Source organism: Peromyscus californicus, unplaced genomic scaffold, assembly GCF_007827085.1.
Source record: "Peromyscus californicus insignis strain IS unplaced genomic scaffold, ASM782708v3 Scaffold_13__1_contigs__length_99412109, whole genome shotgun sequence".
NCBI classification, from domain to species: Eukaryota; Metazoa; Chordata; class Mammalia; order Rodentia; family Cricetidae; genus Peromyscus; species Peromyscus californicus.
Window position 1 is genome coordinate 5615499 of NW_026294424.1, and position 25873 is coordinate 5641371.

At 52.4% G+C, this 25873-nt stretch overlaps 1 protein-coding gene across 3 annotated transcripts; it reads left to right on the forward strand.

The window, feature by feature from the left end:
- Window positions 1-73: 73 nt before the first annotated feature.
- Ctbp1 (C-terminal binding protein 1) lies at window positions 74-25756 on the forward strand. 3 transcript variants are annotated; one of them, XM_052736248.1, is made up of 10 exons: window positions 115-249; window positions 5489-5681; window positions 8151-8305; window positions 13836-13980; window positions 15661-15867; window positions 22434-22648; window positions 22947-23077; window positions 23732-23859; window positions 24222-24339; window positions 24791-25756. In XM_052736248.1, exons 2-10 carry the CDS (start codon window positions 5675-5677, stop codon window positions 24975-24977), a joined length of 1293 nt encoding a protein of 430 aa, XP_052592208.1. In that variant the 5' UTR covers window positions 115-249; window positions 5489-5674; the 3' UTR covers window positions 24978-25756. The 3 variants fall into 3 exon arrangements, with proteins under 3 accessions (XP_052592206.1, XP_052592207.1, XP_052592208.1); XM_052736246.1 differs by lacking the exon at window positions 5489-5681 and having other exon boundaries at window positions 74-249; XM_052736247.1 differs by lacking the exon at window positions 5489-5681 and having other exon boundaries at window positions 74-249; window positions 24794-25756.
- Window positions 25757-25873: the final 117 nt, after the last annotated feature.

Below are 25873 nucleotides of genomic sequence, written 5' to 3' on the forward strand. Positions count from 1 at the left end.
GAGGCCCCGCCCGCGCGCGCGCGCCGCGTGTCCCCGCCCGCTCGTCGGTCGGAGCGCGGCTGGCGGCGCGGTGGCGGCTCGGCACGGCGGCGGCCGGGCGCAGGCGGCCGGGCGGAGCAGCAGACTGCGCCGAAGCCGCCCCAGGCGCAGGGCTCGCGGCGGCGGAGAGCGCCGGACTCATCGGGGCCCGCGGCCACCCGCGCCTTTCAATGGGCAGCTCGCACTTGCTCAACAAGGGCCTGCCGCTCGGTAAGGCCGCGCGCGCGCATTTCCGGCTGCGGGCGGGGGGCGGGGGCGGGGCGGCCGGGCGCGCGCGGCGCTGGCTTTGTGTGCGAGTGCGCGTGCGCGCTCGGTGTGCGCGCCGGCGGGAGGGGGGGGGGTGCGGTGTGGCCACGGGGCTGTGCGCATGCGGGAACTGCTGCACATGAGTGCGCGTCCCTATTTTTCCCCTGCCCGCTCGCGACCCGTGCAGGTGACAAAGGGGCCTGTGGTGCTACGACCCAGGCTGTGTCCGAGCTGGGCTTGTATTTCTGGTCCGTGACCCCGCGAGACTCCTTCCCGTGGACATCCGGGCGGGACCTAGGTGTTCCCGGAGTGACGAGCTTGCAGATCCCGCCTGGGCCTGGGGTTGGCAGATCCGAGAGCGGGCAGTTCTCAAAAGGTGGCACTGAGGGAACATGGGTGGCATACACGCTCATCACGCCTCCAGGCGACTTAGTGATGCTCCGCCTGGCCCCTGGCCTTGGACCACTCAAGTTTTTTATTCATTTGTGAAAGTCCTTCAACCACAAGGGTCCTGCCGTGGAGGGCAGTCCTTCCTTGGCCGCGTTCTCCGGCCGCGCAGCCTGGCGCAGGCGCAGTGGGGCCGACCCCACCTTCGGGCGGGGCGGCCTAGAGGTTGCGGAGCCCTAAGGAGCTTTTGCCCATCGCCCCAGAGCCCCATGGTGTCCCCCTCTCTGGCTCTTCTACCTTAATAATGAAAGGGCCTGAACCCATCTCTGCCCTCACAAGGACACTACCTTCTTCCTCATAGCCTGAAAGATGGCAGAGGAAGAATCCTTGCAGCGTGTGCTGCCTGCAGGAAATACGGAACTGTGGGCAGGAGGAAAGGAGGGAGGCGCCCTGTGATGGCCTACTGCACCTCTTATCACACAAGGCCATTTCGCAGATCCTGTCAGCCTGTTTCAGGGTGTGGCAGGGTAAGGGCTTCCAGGCCTGCCCTCTATCCTGGGCTGGTGGTGGGTACCCCTCCCCCAAGACTGCACCGTTTTGGAGTTGTAACTCCCTGAAGGCCTATGTGTGTATATGGGTGTGTGTGTGTTTGTGGAAAGCTGCTCTGCACCCAGACCATCAGGGTTATAGGCCAGAATTTCCCGTGGGGTGTGGAGGGCGGGCCCAGCCCATTGCCTCCCAGAAATCAAGAGGACAGCCTTCATCCTGGCCTTGCCTGTCAAACCTTTCCAGGCCATGACTCTTGTTCTGATGAATTTGTGATTGGTTAGGACAAATTTGCCTTCTAGGAAGGAAAAGGGAAGTTTAGTTGTCCAGTATTCAGGAAGGTAAACCCTGTGAGCCAGGGTGTCAGCAAGATGACACCACGTGGTTTTTTTCCCCCAGGTAGTGTATGTGTCCTCATGATTCTGCTTTGTCATTTCCAGAATCAGAGAGCTTGTGTCCGTCATAAACAGGAGTGTACAAGATGCCTACCTCAGTGTAGCTGGCGTGCAGGACATTAGGTCCACTGCTATAGAGTGGGCCAACATCTTTGAGTCCTCAGGCAGCATGGTCTTTGGAAGAATGATAGCTGTGGACATGAATAAGAGCCTGGGCTCATGTGTGATCTCTCTGTTTCATCTACAACATGGGGTAACAGCTGTGGGATGTGCCAAGTTCAGGGACAGCATGGGGTGATACTATTCTCCGGAACTGTGTGTGTTTCCTTGTCTTGTTACTATTTAGGCTGGCAGCTGTGGTTTGACGCTGCCCTTTCTCCACTCTGGAGCTTGGTCAGGCATGGCCCTGCTGTGGATGTTGGCCTGCTTTCACAGATGTTTGAGGGCACCGTGCCATGCTAGTTGTACATAATATGGACTGAAGCCTGTAGATTCTTTTTTTTTTTTTGAGCTGAGGACCGAACCCAGGGCCTTGCGCTTGCTAGGCAAGCGCTCTACCACTGAGCTAAATCCCCAACCCGCCTGTAGATTCTTGGTGGGACCTCAGTCATACACTGTTCTTGCTCTAGCCTCTTATCTCTCGTCTGTCACCTGTGGGCCTGTAGTTGGGTTTCAGCTGTGTGTTTACCCTCTCTCCAGATGGGCCTCAGGCTCAGAGAGGTTCAGCGTTCCCCTCAGGGTTCCAGGTAGGATCAGGTCCCTAGCCCCCAGCCTTCCAACGACCCACTGTTTCCTGCCTGCCTTTTGAACTAGAGTGATGCGTGCCCTGCAGTGTAACCTGGCAACAGGCTTCTGTGAACATTCATCCTCAGACCTAGGTACTGCTGAGGACCCCTTTGGGGTAGAACCCTGCCCATGTTACCTCGTGGCCCTGTGGCTCCTTGGCATGGTGTGTGAAGCAGAAATGTCCTGGGGTCCTTGCTGCATGGCAGTACCTGTACACCAGCTTCGTCCTGCTAGTAGCAGAAGAGGACTTGGCCGGTATGGTGCTGAGCAGGATGGCCTGCCTCCAAGCCCTGGGATGTAAGCTGCTACACAAGAGAGGTAGCAGTTTATGTTGAGTTGGTTTTGTAGTTCAGCCATGTCAGTTGAAAGCCTGCCAGCACCAGGGTCTGCATTCTGTATCTTCACAGTCACTGTCAACGGTGACTTTATGAGTTCTGTGTGGTAGACATGCTCAGCCTCCTTCCTGAGTCTTTCTGCATTCCTGCGGCAGCCGCAGTACCCTTTTCCCTTAGGTGCTGAACGCCATGACCATAAACATGGACCATCTGTGGGGTGGTATCTTTAGGAAACATGCTCATTTCCTATAAAGTTGAAACTCCTAGTGTGGCCTCCTGTCAACCTTACCCGACTTCACTGCCGTGAGGTCCTAGGTCTTTGCAGGTCCTCCAGTTAGTGTCAGACCTGTGTTGTAGGCAGTGTAGAAGCTTGAAGACTGAGGGACGGGGCTGCATTGGCCTGGGTGGCTCAAGGAAAAATCTGCCAGGCTTGGGGTGATGTTGTATGGGCCAGGGGTACGGGTTTTGTAGCTCACAGGGAGGCATAGATAGTGGGGACCCAGAAAGATCTCTACCTCTCCCTAGGCATTGCTGTCCCTGCTGTTAGTTCTGTGTGATGTTCTTCCTGCCACTCTGTCCAGTGGAGACACACACAGGGCTGCTTTGTCTGGAGACAAGTCTCCAGTGAAGCTTTCTGTAAGTTCCATGACCTCTGTGTCCTCTACCAGGCCTGGCCACCCTACAGCATTGGGAAGATGTCCTACTAAGAAGGACAGGGAGGGGGGCTGCCCCTAATAAGCTGGAATATCACATACGACCTGTGTTCTTCCAGTGAGGATAGTGTTCCCAACTGGCTCTGAAATGGGCAGGTGTTCTCAGGTATCAAGACCTGCGGTATCTGTTGTAACACATGCAGGCAGGCAGACACACAGAGTTGACCAACATTACTGAAAATGAGTCTTGGTGGCAAATCCATGCCTTTTATCATGGTTTCTATTCGGTGCCCTCCCTGGTGTGTGTGATATAGGTCCCCGCTGGCTGTGATACTCTTACTTGTCCTGGACACCGCCCCTCCGTGCCATCCCATCGTCCTGCTGTGCTTTACCCCATACCTTTGGCAGTGCCTGTCCTGGAGCTTCATGGAGCACTGTTTGGCCTGCCTTACTCCGTGTTGCCCTTACTTTTCAGCTCCATTCTTGCCAGGCAGCAGGCACTTCCACATTCTGCCTCCACCTGATCTGAGTGGCCAGATTCTGTCCTCTGGCCTCCGGAAGTAGGTAGGGACCAGCTCATAGCACAGCTTTGTCACCAGAGAGGGCTGCTTGGGAGTAGAGCTAGCCTTGTACCCCAGAGGGATCTGTGCCTAGAGTTGGAGGAGATTCCCTCTGTTGCTGCAGAATCCCTTCCCAGGGTACCTTTAAAGAGGATGGGGGATGGCTGAAGGGTAGGAGGGATCTGGTCCTAGCTGAGAAGTGCTGGCCATTCCCTAGATTTTTATTGGTTGGTAGTTTGAGACAGGGTCCCTGAGTCCCCACGGTCCAGACAGCTGCTGCTTTTGCTATTGCAGATCACACAGTGATCCATGCAAGGAACAAACACTCCTTGCCACAGGTCTGTCAGAGCGCCAGCATCCTGACTTCAGGTCCTTTCCTTCTGCAGTGGCATCTTAGCGCCCTCTGCTGGGAAAGTCTACCATGACACCTACTAAGGGGAGAGTCGGGCCTGTGGCAGGTGCCTGGCACGGGAAGGACTGTGACTCAAGGGCATTGTTGCTGCTTTACTGACTGGTTCTGCATTGTCTGTGGTGTTCCTCAAGGCTGGGCATGTCCTTCCTGGAAGCCATCACTGAGCACGTGTGCTGGGAACTCACAGAGAGAACTTGTGAAAACGTTTGTGAGCCTTCTGAAAGGAGCTGTCCCCCAAATACACTGGGTGCAGGGTCCTGAGGCCCCCACCTGCCTTGGATTGGTGGCCACGTGTGGCTTTTCTGGATGAGCTTCCAGAGCCTGAGCTGACAAGTGGTCTTGTCTCTTGGTGGTGTTGAAGGGTGTCAAGGCCAGGCTCTATCCTAGCCAGCCTGATGTCTAGCTAAACTGAGGGGTTGGCCCTGTGTGGGGTTCACATGCTAAGAACAGGGACCAGGGCTTTGGCTGCTCAGTGACACGCTTCAGAGGTTGGGCTTGGTGCTCACCTGTAGTATCGTAGGTTTCTGGGCTACAGGGCCTGCCAAAATGTGTTTGGATGTCAGGACCTACATTTTCAACACAGCTGGGCAGCAATTTCAGGTGAACCAAGTGACTGACTGTTAGCTGGTGCAGGGATGCTTTGAGCAGGGACTGGGAAGGAAGTTGGTTAGAATGCTGGAAAGCCAGCACCTGACAAGCTTTCCTGATAGCCTTGTTAAAAGATCCATGTTGGGACATGGTTGGGACAGCCTTAGATGTCAGGAAATGTAAATATAAAGGAGAGATTCCCAGGGAAGCTGGTAGGCCCCTTTCTGTGGTTGTGTGGCCATGTACCCAGTGCTGGCTGCTTTTACTTCCCAATTTGATAACACTGTGGAGTCTGGGCTGAGCCAGAAGTCTGGTGGGGTAGCCAATCATAGAGCTGTTTCTAGATGACTTGGGGGCTTGCCCCAACCTGGAATCACAAACTCTGAGTGAGTGCCTTGCTGTCCAGTTGGTCTTCTGGCAGCTGCAACCGGACAGGGCTAAGGATGTAGCACAAAGCTTCACTCTCTAGAAGCTTCCTAGAGTCTGAGTTTTAGCTGGCCTTTGATGGCATTTTAACTTGTCTCTTGTGTTTGATTTTTAGTAAGACTTTGAACCCGACGCAGGCTTCAGTGGCTGCTGTGGAGCAGAAGCCTGAGAGCTTTGGTTGGAGACAATAAGACGTGGGATGAGGCTCCGTGACAGGACGCGGTTCGGCCTGGGGATTCTGAAGACAAAAAGCTTTGGACAGGCGAATTCATGGTCGTGGAAACCCCGCCCCAATTAAGCAATGTCAGGTTGGTAGGGGGTGCCAGGTGAAGCCATCTGCAAAGGAACTACAGGAGGGACGTGGGCTGCACTGCCATAAGTGAGGCAGGCTGACCTATGGCTGAGGACTGTGGGATTCCTAAGGAATGTGCTTGGTGTTTGCAGGCTGCCTTGGTCAGTGGTCATCCAGCTACTGTGCTAGGGTTGGTTTCTGTCAGAAAAGTATCCCGAGGGTATGGAGGTGGGTGCTGAGGCCAGGCTTTACCTGAAGAAGCTTGAGGATCAGTTCTGAGGCTGTGCATGCCCTAATGCAGACCTGAGGTCCTGAGCTAGGCTGAGCAGGGATTTCTTGTCTTTTCTGTCTTCTGCCTGGGAAAGGCTCTTAAGTAAGCTCAGCCCTGGACTAGTGTTCCTGTTTAGCATGGATCCAGTTACTAGATCTGTCTGCCTCGTGGATGGGTCTCTTTGGGAGGACCCTCACACTGGAGCAGCTCTGTGCATGGAGAGGAGGCATCACGAGCCCGCTGGTTTTAGAGGGCTTGGTCTTTGTTCTCCCACATGAATCTGGGGGTCATACCCATCTTTTAGATGAAGATCCAGGCTCAGACCCCAGCCTAGCAAGACCCGCATCCATAGGTGCTCCCTGAGGAGTTGTTTATAGGGTGAGAGAATGGACTTTCCACCAGCCTGGGCAGGTCCTCCATGAGGTATAGGCCATTTCCTAGGCAGTAAGTTCAGGCTGTGCACTGAGGACTTGCTTTGTAGTCTTAGAGGAGTTGTGGACATGGGCATCACTTGCCACATACAAACAGAATGTGCTGTTCAACCTGGGGAATGAGAAAAGTAGATGTTTATCAACTCTTTTAAAATAGTAATAAGTCCATTACCTGCTACAGGAAGGAATTCTTTTATGTGAGAAAAGCCACTTGGCAAGTCCAAGTTGGAGGACAAGTGGATTGTTGCTGTTTGTCCACCTCTGCTGTCTGGTGACAAGGGTAGTTAGGGATGTGGTCCACAGGGGTCAAGGAGGGAATATGCAAGTGCCAAACCCGGGAACTTGCAGACCCCACCTTGAAGTCTGGGTCCACTGAGTCTTGGCACCTTTACTTTTACTGTTTATGAAGGCATGGAAGGGTATAGCTGTGTCTTCTCATAGGCACATTGACACTGGGGACAGGCTGTGTGTAGCAACACCTCTCTGGTCCACAGCTGGAGTCCTTGGGCGTAGTGTTGTCTAGAAGGCAGCTCCATTATCTCTGGGTGGTCAGTGAGACCGGTGTCACAACCCAGGTATCCAGTTCCAGGCCTGGAAGCACTCAGGAGTGATTGTCCACCAGCCCTGCTGTACATGGGTGTGATAGTTCCTAGGGCATTGCCTTTCTGTGACATGGATTCTCTGAGGCACTTCCTTGGCACTGGCAGCTTGGGCAGCCTCTGCACCTAGAGGCAGGAAAGGTGACTGGGAACTTCACAGGCTGCTGCTAGTCAGCAGCTGTTGCAGGGCTAGCTACCTCTGGCCTGCTCAGTGGGAGACTGTGTGGTGACTTGTTTCTTGTCCTCCACCCGCCTACCCCCCACCCCCACTGTGCCTTCTCTATGGTCCATTCTCTTGGCTGACTCTTTTGGAGGCTCTAGGGCTGGACAAGGCCCTGCCTGGTGCTGCCTGCTACTGTGGAGCTACCTTTGGTCTCCATAAGGTGTCTGCTGCCCTACCCAAGGTGGCAAGAGAGTACCTGGGACTGCGGTGTTGGCTGTGTACCTGTGAAGCCCTTGGTACCGTACTTGGCCCCAAGTGGGGTCTAGTCTAGGGTGTCATGTTGGGAACAAGCTGATTTCGTATCCGTAGAAGCTTTGGTGGAGCTAGGAAACAGACCCAGGGCCTCACACTCACTGGGCAAGTGCTCTCCTGAGTTGCACTCCAGGCCTAAGGTTCTTTCTCACCTTGATCTGGGAGGTAGGTTCTCAGAGTGTGGTAGCCCTTTTTTACTGTCACAGTTTTTTGGCCTTTGAAATCTACCACTAGGAATGATATCAGGTCGGGTCACCTGCTAAAATCACTGTGGTCTCTGTGGGGTTCTGGGTAGTCACAGTGGCTTTAGGCAGCAAAGAGTGACCAGGCACTTTCCTGAATCCCATCCTTTTGTGATCTGCACATTTCTGTGTTGACACGATAGCCTATGGCTATAGGAAGTCAGGGCTGAGGTGTCTCTTACTTCCTCTGTTCTCCTGTCTCACTGCCCTGCTAGGGTCTCCAGGGATTTCAGGTCCTGTGCCCTCGAGAGCTTGATGGTCTGAGTCCACTCAGTCATCAGTGAGCTATCGCAAACTCCATTTCCTTCTTCAGTTTAAATTTGCTTTTTTTACAAAGCCCTGTGTAAACAGATGCCAAGTAAAACAAATTCTCAGGGCTGATCTCTCCAGCTCTAGTGGGTAGCACAGTCCTTAGGTCACAGACTAGAGCTGCTGAGGGCATTAAGTGCTCTGCTCCTTTCTTGCAGGCGTCCGACCTCCCATCATGAACGGGCCCATGCACCCCCGGCCCCTGGTGGCGCTGCTGGATGGCCGGGACTGCACAGTGGAGATGCCTATCCTGAAGGATGTGGCCACAGTAGCCTTCTGTGATGCACAGTCCACACAGGAGATCCATGAGAAGGTAGTGTCATAAGTTGGCCAAGTTTCTTGGGGGACTAGGGGGGCTCCAGAGCATGGGCCATGCAACCTCAGGCTGCAATCCGTGTCAGCACACAACACTAGTCATGCTCCTTGGCCTCTGGCCACTGTAGGTCTAAATACCACGTGGTCTTGTGTGGCCTGTCACTGTGCCTGGCCTTGTCAGGAGGTAGAGATGGGCTTACTCTGTATTTTCTTGGTTTCTTACATCACAGCCAGTTCATTAGAAGAAGTGAACTGTGGGCATCTGCCAGTGACCATGCTGGATGCTACCTGGAATACCCACGGTACCTGCCTAGAGCTTGTTGTCGGGTGGCTAACAGCTCTGAGCAGCTTCTAGGATTGATGTTTGCTTAAATCGGTTGGGTTCCTCTGTAACCTGGAGTGTGCTCATCTGGTTTCTGCTTGTGTCATAGCTAGTTCAGACTGCACTGGAGACAGCTTGAAAACATTCTTTACAACAAACCTAAAAAGGCTTTGGGGATTGCAACCATGAGGGACCTGGCGTCTGCTCTTGTGGATGCTCTGGTTGGCTAGCCTAGAGATTTGCTCCTCTGGGAGGAGTGGTGGGCTCTGTTCTTGGTGGCACCATGGCCTCAAAGGGTGGGCCGATTGGCCCACTGCAGATGGTGCCTCAGACCCCGAGGGCAGTGAAACTCATATCTGAATGTACCTTCCCCTAGCCGATTACCCAGCCTTCTCAGTCTGCCAGGCGTGGGATTTAGCATAGAGTGGACCTGCAGCCCTGCTCCCCAAAGACTGCGAAGTCATCTGGGACAGTCATTCCAGCCCGGCCTCTGTGTGTCTGTAGTCTTGGGACACTTGTCACTGCCCCGTAGATACTCAGTTACAAGGAGGCAAGGCTCTGTGAGGAAAATAGAGCTGCTCACCTGTGGGAGCCCTCGTCTGACTGTGGGGTGGGATGCTTTCAGCCACGAGAGAGACAGCACCTTGTTGAGGGTCGTGGAGTAGGTACGGGGGAGCAATACAAGACAGAGAGCTGCAAGACACCAAAGCTGAACGTGAGGCTACCACTTAGGGCACAGTAGTAGGCAGGGAGGGTCAGAAGTCCTGAGTCTCAGGCCTTGGGGGAGAGTGGGGAATGGGAGGAGAGTGGGAGCAAAGATTAGGCAAGTTAATAGAACCCAGAACTCAGAGGGAAGGAGCTCGACGCAAAAGCTGGGGACAGAGTGCTGGAAGATTTCCCCAAACATAGGAAACAGTGTGTTAGTGAAGGGTCTGGAGCCTGAGGCATGGCATGTTCTCTATTGTTATACAACCTCTCAGCATTCTAGCAGCCATACTTGGGGGCCTTTGTCCTAGCACATGACATGCATTCTCATGGTCATCTGTACTTGAAGGTATGGCAGCTTGATTCACAGAGGCCCAAACTGGGCAGTCCCCCAGCGCCCTTTGGTGATATGACTGTGCAGATTGTATCCTGCCACAGATCCTGCCTGTCTCAGGAAAGGGATGACCCACAGGTGCCCATCACCTTGGGTGGATGTCACTGAGGGAAATCACCTTCCCTCTTTCTGTTGGCTGGAAATCAGATATGATGGCTGAAGCCTTGGGTAGGTATCTTGTACCATAAGAGGGAAGCCATATACTGGGAATGGCACAGCCACAAGACCGGAGTCTGGTACCCTAATGACTATGAAGATGTAACCGAACATGTGGGACACCTGTCTCTAGGTGTGGAAAGGAAGTAACTGTCTTATATATCCTTGTTATGTAGGGATTTCCACCTTTTAGAGCAGGAAGTCCTCACAACTGTCTGAGTGTCACTGTCTACATTGCAGATGAGAATGTTACACTGTCAGTGAAGAACACGATGAAGAAAACTTCCCAGAGACCTTAGCTCTTCTGCCATGGACCCAGGAGGACTAAGAGGGGCTAGGAGACGCCCACTGGTGTGGGAAAGTCACTTGTGACAGGAATCTCAGAACACCCCTGGGCTGGGTGCTGTACAGCTTCTCAGCCAAATGACCTTCAGCTCAGAACTTCATGGGCCCAGGAGGAGAAAGAAATAACAGGGACACTACTCCCAGCATGTGCTGAGTGAGGGCTTAGGGCAGCGGGCAGTCCCTACTGGAGATGACCCATGGGTGCAGAACATCCAGGCCAGAGGAAGTCCCTTGCAACTAAGATGTACGAGAAATGAATGGGCAGAAGTGTCTCATGCCACCAGCAGACTGCCAAGGCACTGACCTTGGGCTCAAGTTGCAGACACATCTGGAACCAGGACAAAGGTTGAGAGAAGAGGGTTTCACTGTGCAGGAGTCCATTGCCATTGGCCACCAGCTCCCCCTTTCAGAGTGTACTGAGACTCTGAGACTCATTGTTAGTGCCTTGATGGGACAGAGCAGGAGACCCAGGAATGTGTGTGGCCTTCAGGTATACGGACAAAGTGTTGGTGAACTAAGTTACGGGCTGGGATGGTGTTCTGATTGGATGGCGGCAATTGAAGAGCAGGAGAAGGGTGCCTTTCTTACATATCTACACAGGGAAGACATGCAGGTCTAGAAGGGAATCTGTAGGCATGCTCAAGACATGGAGGAAAGTAAACTGGTAAAATTCAGTGAGGTCAAGTGGGCACTGCTCTTTGTGCTCTGGCCCAAGGGTCACATGTAAGACGTTGAGGCCCTCCCAGTCAGCAGGAAAAGGAACTCCTTGCAGAAAGCTGGCCAGAGAAGCACTGCTTCTGTCAACCACAGCAAGCCCCTCTGTGGTCCCTTGAAAACTCACAGTTCACCTCCAGGTGGTCAGGTAATCCCCGATACAGTTGAAAGCCTGGATGCCACTTTCCTCCGTGAAGAAGAGTAGCTGCAAAGCCCCCTGGGTCTGTGAAGTTGGAGAGTGTGCAGAGGATTCAGCCAGTGTCTGCTCTGCCTAGATTTGACTGTGTCAGCAGAAAAATATGAGGCTTGCTGGTGAGATGGGAAGAGCTGCAGTTTCACATGGTAGCTGTTCCTGTGCATATCAGGTGATAAAACCATCCAGTGTGGTTTGGAGCCTCAGTGATCTGTCAGAGGGAGGTTGGCACAGTGAACCCAGTGTTGCCCTGACCATGAAACCTCAGTGTGGTTTGGGGTGTGAGCTCCATTCAGAACTTGCTGCTACTGGGTACACTCATGGCCCATTTCCATCCAAGGATGGTTGGGATGCATTAGTCACTCACTGTATGCTATGCCTGCTGTGAACATCTGGGACCGATGGTATGGAGGACACCAAGTACACTAGGGTCAAGTCACTGGGATCACATAGCTGGTGTATAGGGACATGTGGGTGGTTGCTTGCAGAGGGTATTCTTGGAGGCCTAATGTAAGGGGACAGGCCTACAGCACCCACCTTCAGCAGACTTCCTTGGAAACACTAAGGAGAGTATAGGAGAGGTATATGGGGAGTAGACCTGTGGCTGACAGAACAGCTGTTGGTGACCTGGGCTGTGGCACTCTGCCTGGCTGACCCATTACCTAGCAAACCCATCCCTAGTATGTTTTTGTCCTGCAGCCAGGTGATTTCATACTAGGTATTAAAAAAAAAACACCATGAAAAAATTCACAGAGAAACATAGACAGGCAGGTTTCACCCAGGAAGGCAAATTCAAGCACCAGTAGTGGATGAACAGTAGGTTGTGTTTTTACTTGTAGAAAGCTCAGTGGTGACATGAGGAAGTTAATTGTCAGTTGGACAACAGGTTCTAGAGCCTCAGAGGACCCTCCCTTTCTAGGAAATTAACTCAAGGAAATAAACACACTGGCTTTTTTTTTTTTGTTTTTTGTTTTTTGTTTTTCGAGACAGGGTTTCTCTGTGTAGCTTTGCGCCTTTCCTGGAACTCACTTGGTAGCCCAGGCTGGCCTCGAACTCACAGAGATCCGCCTGGCTCTGCCTCCCGAGTGCTGGGATTAAAGGCGTGCGCCACCACCGCCCGGCTAACACACTGGCTTTTTATCATGGAGGAGTCAGCACTGGCAATAGTCAGTGCCGTGAAAGGTACAGATGATTTCATTTCACCCTTCCCTGTTGGCACATTTGTAGGACATTGGAAACATGCTTTTAAAAGACATTACTCTCCTGGGTAAGTGCTAAAGATAAAAAGCAAGCTGGCTGTCCATACACACATGTTGACATGCAACAAATGTCATACCTTCAGGGTATGGATCTGTCCTGCCCACAGCCAACCCTTTCCCAACGTGGTGAGGGACCCATGTCAGGTTTTAAACCTGTCCCTGACTACAAACCCACTCCAATACTACCTTGAGATCTGTCTATTGTCAGGTGTTAAACCTGTCCCTGACTACAAACCCACTCCAACACTACCTTGGGATCTGTCTGTTGTCAGGTGTTAAATCTGTCCCTGACTACAACCCACTCCAATACTACCTTGAGATCTGTCTATTTTTGGTCTGCACTGCTGTACATGCCATGGGCCTCAGCAATAATCATTTGTGTGGGATTGGTCCCCATGTCCCTCGGCCTCTCCTGTTCTGTGCAACTGTCCAGGTCCTTCCTGTGCTCGTGATTGCCCATTTGAAGTCCATGCAGCACGAAGCTGTCAAGGACTTATCTAAATCTTCCCTCCCTTGTGGGCTCCCAGGAGCCCACACTTACCCCCTGTGCTGCCTCAGCTGCCCATTCCCCACTCACTCTTTCTCATGTGGGCTCTCCATGCCTCTCCACTGTCAAATGGGTACCCACTTTCCCACACAGGTCTAAGTAGTATATGTGGCCCTAATTCCCTTGAAGCCAAGGGCAGCCATCAGTCCTGCCCTGAGCTTATAGACTTCAGGGCTACTCACCCCACCATTCCAGAGGCCCTCGATTCAGCCTCTTACGATCTTCCCTCAGCACCTGGCTGTTTCTTCCTCATGTAGTAATCTAGATGCTCCTGGGCCCTTGTGGTTCTTGGCGACAGATGAGGCCATTCTGCCTCAGTGACAACTGTCTGCATTTTGGGCCATACGCCTGGCTATTGAGGTTGTGTAGCTGTAGCAAAGGGAGGCTGCACTAGCCTTTCCACATGGAGCAGCCTCCGCCCCAGAAAAATACCTTAGCTCCACAGCCAACCAGATCAGCAGGAAGTACCAGTATAGAAGAGGACAGGTGGGGTTGGCTCGTGCAGGATGTGGTGCTCTTTTAAAGGCTGGCCCTGCCCACTCCCAGGTGACAAGTGCCTTTGGATATGTTTGTTAACTTGGGTCCTCTTGGTACTTCTCTACAGAGACTGGTGTGGACTGGGCCCTGTAGTTTTGGGCATAGAGCCTGGTTGATTGCAGGTGCTGCTGCTAGTCTTTGCCCTTGGACACTCTCTGCTGAGGCTCTGCTGGTAACATGCTGCTCTGTCTGAGACGGTTGAGAGAACACAGCTGCCCCTGCATTGTGTTCCCAGTATCTTCCCTTATGTTCCCTCTTTCTCCCATGCCTCTCTTGGAGGCTGGCCACTCAGCATTTTTGGGTACCTTTGGTACATCCTGGGAGCTTCGTAAGCAGCCTGTTTTCCCTTAATGCAGGTACTGAATGAGGCTGTGGGCGCCCTGATGTACCACACCATCACACTGACCAGAGAAGATCTGGAGAAGTTCAAAGCCCTCAGAATCATCGTCCGAATTGGCAGTGGGTTTGACAACATTGACATCAAGTCAGCTGGGGATCTAGGTAGGAGCTCTGAAGTCCCTGTTCCCATGGCCAAGATGTCTCATTAACCTTCCAGCTCTACTGGACAATCAGTAGATTGTCCCTTGAATTGAAGGCGCTTTGGGGCTCTGGGTAGGGCAGGTTGTGGTGGACAGCACAGGATGGGGGTGTGATTTCACTGACTCTGTTGTCACCAACCTACCAGGCCCTAGGCTTTGGGTTGAGACAAGGGGCCAGTCAGAGAGGTCCTTGCCCTCTTCCTAAGACAGCAGAAAACGGAATGTGTGCTAAAGCCATGCATATATATACATGAAGCAACATGTGCTCAAATTGTACACTCGTGCACAAATCTGTACCTGTGCGTGAATTTATATTGAAACAGCATAGCCCTCCTTTGCCCTTCTAGAGTAGACTGTTTGCTGTGCTAGTGGCCCACTGACAAAGCAGGGCTGCACTCTACAGTGTGCTGTTGACATCATTCTGCTCCTCTGCCCCTTAAGGCTACAGAGGGAGGCTAGAACTGACCTGTCTGGGAACCACGGGACAGCTGGGAACTTCAGTAGTGTGGTGGGAAAGTCGGTCTTGTTCTGTTAGTTCATGCTGCCCTGGCAAGCCACAGGGGCCAGAACCTTGATGGCTGACCTGCCCCTCCCTGGCAGGCCCCACTGTTTGTTTCCGTAGTCCCTAGAATTCACAGGCTCCACTTTGCAGCCGGGGATGGCCCAGTGCTAGTCCAAGTTTGCTTCCTTTAGACTCAGCTGTGGAGAGTGGGGTGGGTCTTACCGTCTGTCTTTGGGGTAGAGGTGCAGTTTGTTTCTGAGTGCAGCTAACAAGCAAACAGGACAGAGGATAGGCAAATGCCCTGATCATTCCTAGTCTGAGTTATCTGGGTGGGCAGGTGGCTGCTACTGAAGCCACTAATGCCCAATTCTTCCCCATCTGGATCATAGGACACTTAACCTTCCTGAGCAGCCATGGCCACACTAGCAAAGGGCCAAAGCCAAGGCACAACTTGGGGCTGACTGGCCCCCACTTGCTGACACTACACGTATCACATCTTCCAGTTCCCCAGGGCTTCCCAGGCCAAGCATGGCCTGGTTCCAGGGCTCCACAACCCCCACTGTCCTGCAAGCAAGTCAGATGGAGCTTTCTTTTCCCTAACCATGGTGCCCCAATTTTCCCAAGGGCCCATGCCCAGGCACTAAGCTGACAGTCTATGCTGCCTTGGGTTGCCCCTGGCCCTTGTCCCCAGAGGAGGACCCCCTCATCCCAGCCTTGAGCCCGTCCTCCAAGTGGCCTTGGCTCCCAACTCTACTTCCCATCCCAGCGGGATGCTTCTGCCTGTGCTTCCTATGAAGGTGTGAGGACAGGACATTTTTGGAAACTATCTTAAAAATTAAAGGTACCTGACACAAGGAGGAACCAAGACAGGACCCCCACACCCTCCAGAAATGACTCACTTGAAATAGAACAAGGGAACAGAGAGTAGTAGCAGGTAGCCTTCACATCTGTGTTCTGCAAGGCTGCAGGTATGGGCCTAAGTACGCCCAATGACATGGAGTCTCCTAGGTGGCTGTGGGACGTGTCTTGTGAATGTTACTGCTGAAGCACCACCCTAGGGTATGCTCTGGCAGTAGCAGCTCTGACTGTGGATGACAGGAGTCTATGGGCCTAGTACATGTGTCTCCACATATCTTGTAGGCATCGCAGTGTGCAATGTGCCCGCAGCATCTGTGGAAGAGACGGCAGACTCCACACTGTGCCACATCCTGAACCTGTACCGACGAACCACATGGCTGCATCAGGCACTCCGGGAAGGCACTCGGGTCCAGAGTGTAGAGCAGATCCGAGAGGTGGCTTCAGGAGCTGCCAGGATCCGTGGAGAGACCCTGGGCATCATTGGACTAGGTGCGTTAGCCACTGTGACTCAGCACAAATAGCCTATACCCATCTGCCACCCTTCCACTCCATAAAGCTGAGGCCCCGGACTTGCTGGTTGTGTTGCTGTCCTTAGCCCAGGATAGGACATCAGATAAGTAGTCCAGGTGCAGGGCCAGAGACACCAGGCCTTGTCTTTTATAGGTGTCATCCACAGAGGTCACGTAAGAGCACAAGTAAGCATCACACATTGATGGTAACATGCGTCACATGTGGATTAAACAGACATAGTGTACACATGGAGACAGCTATGTTCACAGTCTATACAGACACAGTTGCATACACACTCATTCCCCACAGCTTTGGAGTAGTTGAGTGGGCATGGCCCTCGGCCTGTTTCTGCCCTGCTAAGGTGGTAGTTGGTTCCCATGCTCCCTGGCTTGTTCTCACAGCCGTCACCTTTTTGTGAGTACCCGTCTGTTGTGTGTACCGTAGAGATGGCACAGGAAGTTGTGCTAGAGTTTTACTTTTGAGGGCTCCCTTGTCACCAGGCAGCCTACCCTTGGCTGACCCTGGCTGTGCTGTACTCCTGCCTCAGCCCTGCTGCCAGGGGCAAGAGATAGGACGTGTGTGTAGGTCACCTCAGTTACAGGGGCAGGTGGGCCTGGGATATGGTTGTTGATGTCCTAGTGGACATGCACAGCAGGGCTTGTGCTCCACAGCACTGAATGTGCCCTCCCTGTCCAGTAGATGGGATAAGATAGCACCTCCTTCCTCAGGCTAGCACCAAGATGTGTTGAAGGATTTAAGAAAGTAAGCCTGGGTGGGGTGAGGGGCCAGGGGTGTCCCTGGCAGGTCTGGGTAGTCAGGCAGCCCCACTCTCAGGTCTTGCCCTCCAGTGGTCTGTTTGCTCTTTCCTTACTAGAGCGGTTCTGCCTCTGCTTCCATCACTAGTGTTGGGGAGCTGTCTTGCAATGCCTGTTTGTCCAGTGGACCACGTGGCTGCCTCTGACTACCTCCTGGTCTACACTGCTGTCCTCTTTGCTGTGTCAGGCTGTCCGCTGTAGCCACCCCAGAGCTCCCTAGGGCTCAGGATACATGGGTGGTGACATGTATCCCATGTGGATGATGTCGATGACACAGATGTGGTTATACATGTGAACATACTTGTGTGTGAGTGTACAGTCTACACAAGCAAGGAGGGTGAATTTTGTCCCCTCGGCACAGCAAAGGCTCCTGAGTTGTTGCACCCTCTGCCTTGAGACCCCCCCTATTCCTAGGTAATGCTGTCTGCCAACTACAGAATAGGTCTGAGGCTGGCTTCCACACACTGTGGCCTCCCTCTGGAAGGGAGATGAGCATGTGTCCCCAGTGTCCCTGTATCTTCTGCTTTTCTCCTCTACAACCTGGTGAGGCTGTCTCCCGTGTGGAATGTGGTGGTTAGTTCTTGGTTCGTCAGTGAGGGCACATAGGCAGTGTGGGCTGTAAGCTTTGCTTCTGTAGTGGATGTACCAGCTACTGCCCCATGGCTGTTGGCCTCTCATAACTGAAACATCCTTTGCCCTTTCACAGAGTATACGATGTATTTCTGTCTGGGACAGCCCTGTCTGTTTGCAGAAGCCCTCCCTGCCTGCAGTCTCTGTGCTCCATCTGGCACAGCTTGCTAGGTTCCTAAGTCCTGCTGAAGTGGAGCCCCAGGGCAGGGGCCCTGGGTCTCTGCTCCCTCAACAGATGTCAGGTTTCAGGTCTTCTCCACGTATCTGTCTTGCTCAGGAGCTATTACTGTTGACAGGGTTCTGTTGGTCTGTTTAGCCACTGGACAGATGAAGCTGCTGTGAACAAGTTTAGACATGTCTCTTTGTGCATGTGACACTGTTTTTCTTTGATTTAACGGAAGTGGAGTGACTTGACAGAGCAGGCAGGAGGCCACCAAGGCATTCTTTAAAGAGGTGTGTGGCTTTGGCACTTCTTAGCTGGGAAACTGCTCTAGGAGTTCGGACTTTGCTGACACTCACTAATGCCAGCATTAATGCTGCCTCTTTTGTTGTTGTTGTTTTAGAGACAGGATTTCTCTGTATAACAGTCCTGGCTGTCCTGGAACTAACTCACTTTGTAGCCCAGGCTGGCCTCGAACTCACTGAGACCCATCTACCTCTGCCTCCTGAGCGCTGGAACTAAAGGTGTGCGCCACCACCGCCCAGTGCCTCTTGTGTTTTAATCTGCACCTTTCCAATAGCAGAGGAAAGAGTGTCTTTCTTGCCGGAATGCCTGGCCATTAGAGAACCTTGTGCCTGGGTTGTGAAATACGGCGCCTGTTGTGTTCTCTTTCATTCGTCTTGGTGTGCATCTGCAAGATTCCATGTATGTTCTGCCTTGGCCTTGTCAGACAAGTGTATTGACACCGTGGTACCCACTTAGCATCTGTGATGAGAGCAGCTTCTGGTTCTGAAGAAATCCCGCTTACTACTTACAAGTTGTTACCTTTTGTGTCCTAAGTAGTCTCTGCCTGCCCCAGTGCTGTGAAGATCTTTCTTCTAGAAGCTTCATACTCGTGATCTTACAGTCTCAGACCACCGGAGTCATACACCTTGCCCAGTGTTATGAGTGTATTATGCCAGAAACATAGGCAAACATGTTTGTGTCTTTCCACAAGAACAGTAAATTCACGGGCCCAGTGGTTTTAGTGGCAGCAATTTGTTAGCAATTCTGCCTCCCCAGTAATCTGGCCAAGGTGAATGCAGGAATTTTTTTTTTTTTTTTTTTTTTTGGTTTGTGTATTTTTTTGTTTTTCAAGACTGGATTTCTCGGTGTAACAGCCCTGGCTGTCCTGGAACTTGCTTTGTAGACCAGGCTGGTCTTGAACTCACAGAAATCTGCCTGCCTATGCCTCCTGAGTGCTGGGATTAAAGGCATGCTGCCCAGCTGCCCAGCTTTTTATTCTTAAAGACTTATTTTTAACTGGACTCACTCAGACTTAGAAGTAGAAGCTCTCAGCAAGGACAGCCTACATCTCCTGGCAGTCTGTTCCTGGTGTTTTTCTTTGGCTTCCTTCATTCTCTTGGCTAAAAGTTTTGCACATTCTGCAGCCTCCTCCTCATTTTTCTTAGTGCATTGTTTCTTTAGAACTGTGTGTTGGTGTTTGTGTTGTGCGACATGTGGAGTAAGAAGATGCTGAATCTTGGGGGCTTTGGTCCCGGGCTTCTTCTTTGTTTCTTTGCTCTCTGAAAATATATTGGCAGATGTCTTAGTTACTTTTCTGTTGCTGTGACAAAACACCATGACCAAGGCAACTTATAAAATATTTAATTTGAAGGCTCATGGTTTTAGAAAGTTGTGTCCATAACCATTATGGTGGGAAGCATGGTAACAGGCAGGCAGGCATAGTGCTAGAGAAGTAGCTGAGAGCTTACATCTGATCCACAAGCACAAGGGGGGCGGGGGAGGAGAGGAACAGAGAGAGAGAGAGAGAGAGAGAGAGAGAGAGAGAGAGAGAGAGAGAGAGAGAGGAGCATGATGACATGCCATACACCTTCTAATCTTTGCCAAACAAGTCTGCAAACTAGGGACCAAGCATTCAAGTATATAAGCCTATGGGAGGCACTCTAATTCAAATTACCACAGCAGACATCATCTTCTTTAGAGAGATTGAAAAGTTTTGGATTTTGCTGACTCTTTTGGTCCCTAACTACCAAGTAGTGTCTGTCAGTCCAGAAATAGCCTTCTCTCCTTTTGTTTAACCATAACCCGAGTTGAGAACACTCAGATTGGTATCCACAATGCATCCTTGAACAAAGTTGTTTCCTCTCTCTAGTCCTCTGTTCTATAACAAGAATGCCCTCACTCAATAGCAGTCACACTTTGCTGTGGGTCAAGAGACCTTGCTTCATGGGAAAACCTTGTTAGTCATTCATTCCTTTTCCTTTGGTTGGTGTGTGTGCCGGGGTGTTTCAAGACAGTGTTTCTCTGTGTTGTCCTGGCTGTTCAGGAACTTGCTGTATAGACCAGGTTGGCCTTGAACTCATAGAGGTCTGCCTGCCTCTGCCTCCCAAATGTTGGGATGAAAGATGTATGCCACCACACCTGGCCATGTCATTCATTTTTGATAGTTCCACTTTAGAATCAGCTTATCAGTTTGTGTTTTGTTTAGTCCTTGTGGTGTTGTGAGAACACTGCTATCTGAAAATCACACACATGTCCTCAAGACATCCGTGACCCTGTTAGTTCATGTTTTGATTTCTCTTAGCAGCATCTGTACTGATCAATACAGAACATTTGCACAGAGCTTGTTAAACTTGTTAATGGGCTTGCCCCATGCTGGTAATAGAACCTAGGTACCACCCACCCCTCTGGCCAGGCGTTTGGTATAACTACTGTTACAGTTTGTGTGTGTTAATCTCCTGTGGTGTTTAGAACACACTTGGTCTTTGCATATTGACCCACCCTGCCGTTTCCCTGGATTCTGGTTTGCAGGTTCTCTGGGCATTTCCCTACACCCTGCTGGGTCACATGTCATGCACTGTGCTCTCTCCTCCAGCGTATTTCACTTGCTTCCGTTCTTTGTTCTTGCCCCTTTGGCATTAGCTGTGATGGCCAGTGCTTTATGGGATGGAAGGCACAGTGGGGTAGAGCTCTATTGCCAGTGCTTTATGGGATGGAAGGCACAGTGGGGTAGAGCTCTGTCGTTTACTGTGGTCTCTTACGGTCACCCAGCCTGTCACTGTTACCGTACAGCTTTTGCTGACTGAATGTTGGTATGGCACATCTTTTCTCCTCCTTTCCCAAACTTGATTGTCTTTTGTGCTTTAAAAGGCTTTCTTAAAATTCAGTTTCCTTTCTGCTTTAGTTGGGGTCATTTCTGCTGGCCATTGTTCTGTCTTTGGTGTTAGACTTTCTGATGGGTTCTTTACTGCAGATACAGCTTTTCCAGCTCTGGAATGTGTGTCCAGGTCTTTTGTAGAGGACAGTTTCTCTGCTAGAGCTCACTGTCCTCTCAAATTTATCACGTGCCTATGACATGTGTTCTCAGCAGCTATCAAAAGTCCTTTCAGCTGATGCCACCATCTGGGCCGTCCGTGGATCTGCTTGTTTTCCTTTCATCTGTTACAATGTCTGTGGTACGTAAATCTCCTCCAGAAAGGACTAGTAGATGAAATGACACTTATACCTAGAATGGCGGCCCTGTGCTGTTAGGGATGTCAGTCGGCCTGGTGCTGGCTGACAGCTTTTGGGGCTTCAGGAAACAGCTCTCTCTCTGAGAGTGCCTTCTGCCCGTGTTCGGAGCAGCCCCAGCCCTCACACTGCGGAGGTTTTGCTCCATGTCCCACTGCCCACATTCTCTGTGGCAGCTGTCCTGCGCTGAGAAGCCCTTCCCTCATTCCTTTTCGATTCTGCAGAGTCCTCCCTCCTGGCCTGTGACTGGCAGGCTCCTGGCCTCAACATTCCTTCATAGGCTTCAGTTATGAAGGCTGGGAAGAAGCCCTCCTGACTCGCCTTCCTCGTCCTTTGTGCCCTAATCCTGCAGTCACTGGGGGGGGGGGGGGGGTCTTTGAGCTTTGGTGGGCCCTGCCCTACCTGTTGGTTCTGCTGCTTCACACTTGTTCTTATCACCTTTATGTCTCCCACAAACTTTAACTTCCTGGGGAGGCTGTCCTGGCTCCCTGTGTCCTGCCAGGATGCCTGACTCCTCAGTGCTCTTTTCCTGGTGGGTATTACCTTTTGTCTTGATGGATGCTTGCAGGAGAGACTGTGTCCTCAGCGTTCTCCTACCAACAACTGTGAAGTCTGTGTTCCCTCTGTATCCAGCATGCACTTAATATGTGGATATGTGGAGCCATCCCCATACCATGAGCCTGTGGCTCTCATGCCAGAGCCAGGCCTGCCTTAGAGGGCACAGGGTGTAGGTCTGTGGAGTTGGGCCAGGAAGGTGGCAGATACACTGTGTGCACTGTACCCTCTCTGCTGCTAGATTCTGGTTTTTTGGTTTTTTTCTTTCAAGATTTATTTCTATTATTTTAATGTGGGGGGGGGTGCATATGTTCATGTTAGTGCAGTGCCTACAGAGGCCAGAGGCGTCAGATCCTCCTGGAGCTGGATTTAAAGGTGGTTCTGAGCTTCCTGACATGGATGTTAAGAACAGAACTTGGTTCCTCTCCAAGAGCAGCAGGCATTCCTAACTGCTGAGCCATCTCTTCAGCCCTGTGCTGCTAGATTCTAATGGTATATGAATCTGGGAGAATGTTGTCCAGTATGGTCCCTACATACACTGTGGCCAGAATTGAGATTCCAAGGATGTCTGATAAGTGACCCAGTGGTCAGGGAAGGGGACCAAGCTGATTGTGTATTGGCTTTGCAGACCAATGAGTATAGCTGGTCAATGGCAGGCTGCTGGAGGGTGACAGCCAGCTCCCACCCCTTGATTGTGGTGCCTCAGCACCTGGGAGCAGGTGCCTTGGCTGAATGTTTGTGACTGAGGCCTCAGGGACCTGGCAGAACTTTGGCAGACAGGTAGAGTTATATTTGAGAGCCCTTGAATCCTGGCTGTGAGGCCAGCTTCAGGCCCTCAAGATGCATGTCTCACTTCATCTTGACTCTGCCAGGTCGTGTGGGCCAGGCGGTGGCACTGCGGGCAAAGGCTTTTGGCTTCAACGTCCTCTTCTATGACCCATACCTATCTGATGGCATCGAGCGGGCCCTAGGGCTGCAGCGTGTGAGCACCCTGCAGGACCTGCTCTTCCACAGTGACTGCGTGACCCTGCACTGTGGTCTCAACGAGCACAACCACCACCTCATCAATGACTTCACTGTCAAGCAGGTGCACTGCAGCTGTCCTTCCCCTCCCCCTTCCCTCAGGATGTGCCCCCCACCCCCACCCCAGGAGGCAGTGGACCTCTGGCCAAGACAGCAACAGCAGTTAGACACCCGGGTCTGTCTCACTCGGTTGATACACCAGGGTGGACCTGCTAGTGCCACTGCCCACCCTGGCCCAGGGCCCCTCCCAGAACTGATCTGTATTGGCCCGGGTGGGTGGGAGGTGAGATTTGCTTGTGGGTGTGCCACCATAGTGAGAAGCTCCAATGTCAGTCACTCACATGGTCATTCTGTCTTCTCAGATGAGACAAGGAGCCTTCCTGGTGAACACAGCCCGTGGTGGCCTGGTGGACGAGAAGGCGCTGGCCCAGGCCCTGAAGGAAGGGCGGATCCGTGGCGCAGCGCTGGACGTGCATGAATCAGAGCCCTTCAGGTGCCCCCTGTGCCCCAAGATGGACTATGCCCATCAGCCTGCTGACTGTGATTTGGAGACTGTCTTTCAGCTCTGGCCTTTTGCTGGCTGGGTTAGGGGAGGGGTTGCTGTCTGTTCTCAGGTGGGGACAAGAGCCTCAAGATTCTGTCCAGCCTTGGCCACAGTTATGGGCTAGGCTTAGGGCTTGGCTTGTTTCTCTATTTCTCTTGATGTCCATGATGGTCCATGGTCCCCAGCCTCAGGTAACCATGGGGCCAGGGCTAGTTTGGCTTTGCATGCAGCCTCTAGTCCTGTTTGGGCAGATTCCTGGGGCTCTAACAGCTGACAAAACCCATCTTGGGGGTCACAGACCAATTGAGTGGTTAGCCACTGAAGAGCTAGCAGTGAAGTCTGTGTCTGAGAGCCCACACTCGTAGGGTTTGTTCTGCTGGGCAGGGCTGTGCAAGCACCCATCAGGGCTCCTCCCCTAGGGCTTCGAAGACCTTCCACCCATTATTGTTAAGACCTTGGGGTAGGTTTGAAGGCCTTGCAGTTCCACTTTCACAGATGCCTGGGAGCAGGTCAGGGGCCATCAGATCCCAGGGCTGGCTGTCTTCTGCACCTCCCCAAACATGAGTGCTCAGACCTCTCTGACTGGGTATGTGCTATCCTCAGCTTTAGCCAGGGACCCTTAAAGGATGCCCCCAACCTCATCTGCACCCCTCATGCTGCATGGTACAGTGAGCAGGCGTCCATTGAGATGCGAGAGGAGGCGGCCCGGGAGATCCGGCGAGCCATCACAGGTGGGTAGCTTTGCTGTCAGACTGACAAGTCTCTTTTATGCCAGTTGAGGGGAGGTGACACTTGGTTGTGTCCTCACTGGGGGTCCCTTGGTATGAAGTTGGGTAGCACATGTATCATTTTCATACATGAAGAGCTGCCAGGCTGAGTGCTGTCAGCTGCTTGTGAGCTGAGGGCACATGTGCAGGGCTGAGGTCTCCAGGTTGGGAGCTGACTTCTTAGGTGGACAGGGCCCTGTGGTGTTCATGGGGAGTAACCCAGGGTTGTGGGAAAAGGGTGGCTGTGGGCCTGCTTCTTGACCCTCAGAGGCAGCAGTTTTAACCCACATTGCTGTCTCTCTCCGGTGTACCTCCCACCCTCCCAGGCCGGATCCCAGATAGCTTGAAAAACTGTGTCAACAAGGACCACCTGACAGCTGCCACCCACTGGGCCAGCATGGACCCTGCTGTGGTGCACCCTGAGCTCAATGGGGCTGCCTACAGGTGAGCAGGCAGGGGCAGAGGACAGCCTCCAGGACAGTGAGGCTTGAACCTGGACCTTGGCCAATAGGTAATGCAGTAGGACATGATGTGGCTGGGGATACCCCCTTCTGTAGGCCCTGGGAATGGAGAGGATTGAGTGGATGGTGCAGTCCGCTTACCTGGGACTTTTGGGAAGGAGATCACAAGGGTTGGCCTTAGGAGCCTCCTAGACAGAGGGGTGCTGGACAGAACTACTGTTGGGGCAGAGGGTAGTAAAGAGTCAAGGAATGGGGCTTGGGGAAGACCTCGTAAGTGAGAAGCCAGGCAAGGATGCTGCCCAGCACTGAACAGGTGCTCACTGCCCCCAACCTTTCTGGACCTCAAGGGTCACTGATGCCCCATGCAGAAAGGGCTGTATGCAGCAGGTGGAGTTCTCTATAGATGACCTCACACGTCTGCTCTCCTCTCCCAGCAGGTACCCTCCAGGTGTGGTGAGTGTGGCCCCCACTGGCATCCCAGCTGCTGTGGAAGGTATTGTTCCCAGCGCCATGTCCCTGTCCCATGGCCTGCCCCCCGTGGCCCACCCACCCCACGCTCCTTCTCCTGGCCAGACTGTCAAGCCTGAGGCGGATAGAGACCATACGAGTGACCAGTTGTAGCCTGTGAGGAGCTCTCCAGCCTTGGCGCCTGGTGGAGGGCGCCACATGCCCTTGGACCCAAGTGTGCAGAGGTGGCATCCAGTGTGGGCCTTGGCGCTCCAGAGACTGGCCCGGGCGTGCACTAGGCGGGGCAAGAGGAAGCACGTCCCCAAGTCGATTGTAGTTGTCCCGTCCTGTGGGCTGGCTCACTGTCCTGTGTCCTTTGCGTTCCTCGTTAAGCAAAAGAAGTTAGTAGCTAATTCTATCACGAATGTTCTTGTCTGTGTACAGTTTTTAGAACATTACAGAGGATTTGTTTGCTTAGCTGTCAACAAAAAGAAAACCTGAGGGAGCATTCAGCAAGTCAGTTTGAGATTATTTTTCCTTTTCTACGTTGGAACGTGCCCCGGAATGTGGCCGTCGGCACACTTCTCAGGACAATGAATCCTTCCCGTTTTTCTTTTTATGCCACACAGTGCATTGTTTTTCTACCTGCTTGTCTTATTTTTAGAATAATTTAGAAAAACAACAAAGGCTGTTTTTCCTAATTTTGGCATGAACCCCTTTGTTCCAAATGAAGACGGCATCGCGAGCGCCTCTGAGGAGTGTTTGCAGTGCCCAGTGTGCTCAGGACCATTGGTGTCTGTCCTGGGGGAGGCAGGGGTTGGCAGACCCTTGCCTGCGTGGTGCCGTCCTGCTGATGTGGTAGGCTAGCAATATTTTGGTTAAAATCATGTTTGTGACTGTAACCATTTGTATGAATTATTTTAAAGAAATAAAAATCCCAGAAAGAGCCAGCATGCCTGGTACCAGTTTTAGTGGCTTCATCGAGTGGGAGCAGTGGTGGGTCCCTCCTGGTCCTGGCTGTCATGACCTCCAGGGCCTGACTCGGCTTCTGTGGAGCAGGCAGTCCTGGG